At 39.6% G+C, this 6,301-nt stretch overlaps 1 protein-coding gene and 1 long non-coding RNA gene across 2 annotated transcripts; one reads left to right on the forward strand and one right to left on the reverse strand.

Annotated features, from left to right (window-relative positions):
* Nucleotides 1-707: 707 nt before the first annotated feature.
* On the forward strand, nucleotides 708-2,841 carry LOC108612099 (uncharacterized). The gene is made up of 2 exons (XM_018005000.2): nucleotides 708-1,390; nucleotides 1,446-2,841. The coding sequence occupies exons 1-2, from the start codon at nucleotides 841-843 to the stop codon at nucleotides 1,502-1,504; spliced, it is 609 nt and encodes a 202-aa protein (XP_017860489.1). The 5' UTR covers nucleotides 708-840; the 3' UTR covers nucleotides 1,505-2,841.
* Nucleotides 2,842-2,881: 40 nt separating this feature from the next.
* Nucleotides 2,882-4,123, reverse strand: LOC149269620 (uncharacterized). Its single transcript, XR_016269195.1, has 2 exons — nucleotides 3,841-4,123; nucleotides 2,882-3,783 (listed from the first exon to the last, which is right to left on the reverse strand). It is a non-coding gene; the product is annotated as an uncharacterized LOC149269620 (long non-coding RNA).
* Between the last annotated feature and the right edge of the window lie 2,178 nt (nucleotides 4,124-6,301).

Raw genomic sequence — 6,301 nt, forward strand, 5'->3', positions numbered from 1 at the left:
TGAAGTACCCCCAAGCGTTTATCGGGCATTTGTTGCTAATAATGTTGTCGATGTGACAAATACTAATACAAAGCCCATGCCATCTACATAATGACTGCGCCAACAATATTGACCGTTTCTCAATATCTGACGATTAGCTAATCCCGTTTCGTATATATGTACATATATTTATACTTGACTAAATCTCACTGCCAACATGACTGATGGAACTAGTATATTTAAATGTGCACTGCTGTCAGGCGATATTTCTGAATGCTCTTATTTGTTGAGCCTGATTTGGACTTAGCTAAAGCCTTAAAGATATAAACAGCTAAGCCTATTGAACACTATTGCGATATGGCTTCGAGATTAAAGATGTTTAGCTAAGCTTCAATGTGGCGCTAGTTGTGTTTGATCCCTAATGCTGGGAGCAGTGGAGGTATGAGTGACTCAAGTTCGATGTTATATGCAATATTTTTGTGCCTATGATATTATTGCCTGGGCTTATTAAATATAATTAATAGGAAGAATTAGTTAACTTAAGCATAGTTTTCGTATAAAATGAAAGAACTTTAATATCATTCATCTTCTGTACAGAAAAATCTCATATATATCGCATTTGCTTTAGCTTTTTTTTTTATGGATAAAATTTAGGCTAATTATTATTAAAGGAATTTTAGAAAAATAAAAAGTATTTATTTTATTTGCCAGACCGGGTAGCTAAGCCTTTACTATAATTTCGACACTTTGTATAAATTGCTCAAGCTTCAAGCAGGCTTTCGTTCATTTCCAAATTCAATTTAATATATAATAACTCAATATTTATATTCGAATAAACTTTGTAATAGAACATTGTAGAAAATGGCAGGCAACGACGTCCTGATTGTGTCGCCGCTGAACGTGAAGTTCCAATCTCCGTTTCCGCACATACAGAAGCGACAGCTGAGTCTGCTCAATCTGGGCTCCCAGCCCGTCGACTACTCCATAGACATTGACAATGCGACGCTCTTCCAAGTACAGCCCACCTGTGGCCGCGTGTCGGGCTTCGACACCATCGAGCTGAGCATCATCATGCAGCCGGTAGAGGGTGATCAGCCGGGCTGCTCTTTGAGAGTCAAGCACAGGATCAAGGACGTGTTGGGTAGTCACCAGGCGCTGGAGGATTGGAAGGATGCGCGAGTAACTGTGGTTGCCATTACGCTCGAGAACTCTGTGGTGAACGAAAAGGAGTTGCTCAATATGTTTGGCGAAATCGATGGAAAGACCAAGGACCTCATCGAGATCATGGAGAAGCAGTACCAGCCCTTGTGCCACAAATGCAGTATGAAGCGCTTCCAGCAATCTGCAAAGAAGCGCAACAAGCTAAGGCATCTCTGGTGGCCGTTTCTGGTAGCCGTGCTGTCGCTATTGAGTGAGTGTAGCCATCATCTAAATCTCGTCACATTTAAAGGGCTTCCTTTGTTCAGGTTACTGTCTGTGGTCGCTAAGCAGAGTGTATGAGTACAACCCTGACGCGGCCTACTAAAGGGGCGAGCTGGAGGCGTGTAGCTGTAACAACAATGCAAATCAATTATTAAATTATGCAAATAGAAAACTACGCCTCAAGCAAACACACGTTTCTGCCTGCCACACCCACATGCACACTTACGGCAAGTCAATTCGAGCCGAGTCGAGTCGAGCTGAGATTGATAAATCAATCATACGCGCCTTTGGCTGCGGCTTTAAATCAAATGGCTGGCTGTCTGCTTGATTAGCTTAACTGCCGTTTCATTAGTTTGATTTTGCAGTGCAGCGATTGAGACAGCCAAGCACCACAATCAACTACACACACACACACACACACACAAATACACACAGACGCACACACGAAGCTGGTTGCTTGGATTTATTTATAAAGCAATTATTGCCACAATTAATTTCTGATTGCATTCGAGACGCGTATCAGCTATATATTGCCGTTACCTTGGATTGTTGTTGCTGTTGCAACTTTAATTCATTTACGCCTGTCTGGAGCAGTTGCTTTATGATGCCAATTAACATTTTGTGTGGCAATTCAATTTACTTTGGCCTTCCCACTTGAAATTCTAATGCAAATCCCTTGCAGCGACAGCCAAACTACAAATTGATCCCCCGGGCACTCCGCTAAAGACCACGCTGCTGCCCTCATGACAGCCAATTCATATTTATTTTATACAATTTGCACAAAAATGAGCGACACGACACCAGCCGACGTCACATCCGTCCTCGGCCCGGACAGACCCGGCCCGGCCCAGGCACTTAAAATGCCACCAGCCACTGCAAATATCCCCAATGACTCTTTTTCTGCATCGTTCAGTATTCGTTGGCCCGCACTTCTTATGCCGTTTGCTGGCATTTTTATCACCCAGCTGTAAATGCAACAAGATGAACGCAACCAAATACTTGAAAAAGAAAAGTTCGTTAAGTATTTCGCATGCAGACAATGAACGCTTGAGAGCTGGACAGTCGTTAAAAGCGTGTTATGGCATGATTATAAACTTGAGAGAATGCGAGTTTGCTTTATGGCGGATTGAAGTGAAACAAAATACTTAAATTCCAAGCGGAAGGAGCGGAACGCAAACCTTTATAAATGTGCGTAGCTTAGGCTGCGACTTGAAACGAAAAATATTCAAAAGTTATTCAGACTTAATCAGCTTTAACTGTGGCAGTGTGCTTTACGTGACGTTCAGACTTCAAAGCCTTTCATACACAACAATATTATTAACTAACTTACACCACTTAGCTAAGACAGAAACACATACAAGCCTACATTATCTTTATATCTCTGTGCGCTCTTTGTTCAACCATTTGTTCAATAAATAAACAGAACTTTCAAATCTTAAAGGCAGTCAGTTAAAAAAAAAAAATAAAAATAAAATTGTTCTGTTCAATTCATATAGATTTAATATAAATGCAAAAGTTTTCATATACTTAATAATTTATTTTACAATTTTCGTTTGTACGCTTTTCAGCATTAAGCCTATTGATTCAAGAACTCAGACTCATATTTCATTTCGTACTCAAAGAGTTGGAAATGTTCACCCGAAATCAGGAAATGATAGTTTCACTCCAACAACTGCAACAACAAAGCAGGGACATGCCACTACAGCAAGCTCTTCTTACAGTTCTTTCAGCTTACATTAGATAACGTACGTCAGTTAACGGTAAGCGATTGCAGAAAAGGTCACTGGCGAGGGTCATGTGCCCATGCTGGTAATAAAGCAAAATTCAATTTGTTGCCGCAATTTATGCCGATGCGAACTAAAAAACCGTTTGCTGCATATCCGATTTAGTTGTTGTTGCTATTGCTGTTGCTGTTTCGCTTTATCACAATCAGAATTTATGTGACATAAGGAAGTAAATTTGGGGACTTTGTTCTATCCAGGCAACCAACAGGCCGGCCTCTCGCTCAGTTGATTGTATTGAGAAATGAATGAAATTAGAATGTCTGATGGCATTTTGAATTGGATTTCGACGTTTGTTCTTTTGCGTGTCTCTCTCTCTTTCTCTCTCTCTCCCGCTCGCTCACTAGTCCTCTCGCTCAGTCGGATGTTCCTTTTTGGTCTGCTCGTGCTTGTTGCCGTGTTTGTTGGCCAATTTCAGGCGACACCACAAGACAGGCCACAAAATGGCGTCCTAGCTGTGGCCCCCGGTCAACCACAGAACCATTTCCGTGTGCCCTTGCCCGCCCTCCGCCCGCTTTGCCCCTTGCCACCCTTCGCTTTTGATTGCTGTTGCATGTCAAAGATTTTGAGAGTCAAATGAAAATATTTTGTTTTTGCAACACTGGAAAAAATAGGGAGTGAAATGAAAAAAAAAAAAAAAAATATCCTGAATAATTACTGAAATTACAAACTAGATTTTTAATATTGAGCTGTAACATTAAAGCATTAAAAAAGTATCTTAAAGCCGATTTTTTTTTTAATTTTCGCTGAGTGCAACCGATGAAAAATGTCAAATTTTTTTAAGTATTGCGCAACAATTTTGCAAAACATTATTGACATTTCAATTGCAAAGCTTTCCATGTGACAGATATCGAGTGGCAGCAATAGCAAATGGAATGGAATAAAGTAAAAAAGAAGAAAACATGTGATTAAATTTGATTTATAAACAGAACAGAAAACAACAAAAAAAGTTTGTTATTTACAGTATTATAGAATCAAGCGAAATTGTGCCAAATATTCCCCATGACCTACTCGCAATCAACAAGGTATTTCTAGCCGAGCATACCCCGCCAGTGATGCCGCTTTTGCATGCTAAATATTTTCATGTCTGTTTTGTCACGCTGTTCGCTTACACAGGTCGTGGACTCGGTAGCGGGCGACCCCTGATGCCGCAGCAGGGGCAGCCCCCCTTATGGCTCATTAAATTGTTAAAAGAAATTCTTGAGGTGTTTGGGCCAAGTGCTCTGGCCACCTTTGATGGCTGTGGCACGAAGCACGCATAAAACCTACAAATGCCACAAATACGAGTCAAGTTTTTCGTTTTCTTGTTGTTCTGTTGTTGTTTTCGGGCAAAAGTTTTACGAGCTTATCCCAAGAAAGAACTGCGAGTTTGAAGCAAGATGAAAAACACACGAAAACAAAGGCCAACAAGAGGAAGAAAAGCACACGAAAAAGCAAAACACGTGCCAATAACGCTGACTGCAACAAGCAACAACCGTCAACCGGAAACCATAACAACAACGTCAAACAACTCTGATGGGCTGAATTAAAACATGCCCCGGCCGCACTGCCGAAAGATACCGTATTGGGCTGCAGCAGCCCAGGTTGCGGTGGGCGTGGCCGGGGTAAAAAAAAAACAAATGTTATAAGGTGCCAAAGGCCATAAAAGATGCAATCAAAATCAAACTGATTTGTCTCCGGGGAGCGTTGCCAACTTTTATGTTTACGAGCGGGTCATGGAGACTTGAAAGTAGTGCATCGACTACAGATACCCTGTACAGGCTAGCAATTTTCTTTTCCATTCAATTGGAGTTGCAACTTTTCAAAACATTATTCGCATTATTATTAATTTATAAGCCCATTCAATTTAGAAATTATGGTTTTTATTTGGGCTTTTTGTGCTTAGCTTGGCTTAGATTGTATCTATAGGGCCAAATATCTGCATATGAATAGTTTATAGAATTTTATTTTTGTGGCTTTGGGCCGAAAAATGTGTAACGTTTACATGAATAAATAAATAATCAATGCGTTTATTATGCTTGTAATTGAATTTTTGAATATGATTTTTAACTATTTACTTTTTAATTATGCTATCTATATATAGATTGTTGAGCCTAATTTGCCTCACTGAATAATTAAGTGCGCGACAAATTAGTGATCAATGCAGTGCAGAGGGAGATAGAATGAGAGAGAAAGAGCGCTTAAAATTGGGAACCTTTTCAGTAAGATACGGCTTGGAGCTGCCAAGAGTTGGCGTAGATCAAAGTAAAATATATATATCACATATATTTAAATATATTCAGTAGGGAATTTAAAGCTCTTTAAAATTGTTGTTGTTGCTTAAGCATAGTACTCTTAAATTAACAAATTTGAAAAACTTTTTTTGTATGCAGTAAATTGATTAAAAATAAAAATATAAATAAATAAATTTAGTGTAATATATATATATCAGATATATTCATATACTCGTATATACAGAATATATTAAAGTAAAAACAATTTAACATTGTTTTTCAAAATTTCTCTGAAATTTCTAAGCTTTACCAATATAAGAGCTATTATTTGTAATGAATAGAAACTCTTCAACTAGTAGATATTTAGTTAAACAACAATTTAGTTATAACAACTTTATCTATATCTAATCCTTAGCTTGAGTACTGGGAGTAGTTGCTTCATGGCGCACCTTAATCAAATAGTTTATAGTAGTAGTGGCCTTTGCCCACTCCGAAAATGGTATACGGAAGGCATTTGTATTGTCTGGTTGGCGCACAGGAAAGGGAAAGGGTCTACGTCCGTTAAACTGGCTTTAATTAGACAATCGTGAAGTCGGCTAAGTTATGGGCTGACTCTCTGCTGCTGCTGCTGCTCGCCTCGGGCTGAGTCGTGAAATTTATGCGTTAAAATTGCATAATTTTCAGACACACACACACACACACAGACACTGAGGTACACGCACAGCAAAAGTTTGCACATAAATTTAAGAGTCAAGGTAAGAGCGCACAGTTTTGACTGCGTTGTCCCCCTCTCCACCCCTTGGTTGCCTACCAACTGGCCATTGGCGTGTGTCCCTTGCCTCATATTGAATTAAACACTTTGTGTTTCGGTCGCCTCAGCAGTGTCTTTTGATGCTGGCCGTTTGC

This window comes from Drosophila arizonae, chromosome 3 (genome assembly GCF_054131065.1).
Source record: "Drosophila arizonae isolate 15081-1271.41 chromosome 3, UAZ_ARI_1.0, whole genome shotgun sequence".
NCBI lineage: Eukaryota > Metazoa > Arthropoda > Insecta > Diptera > Drosophilidae > Drosophila > Drosophila arizonae.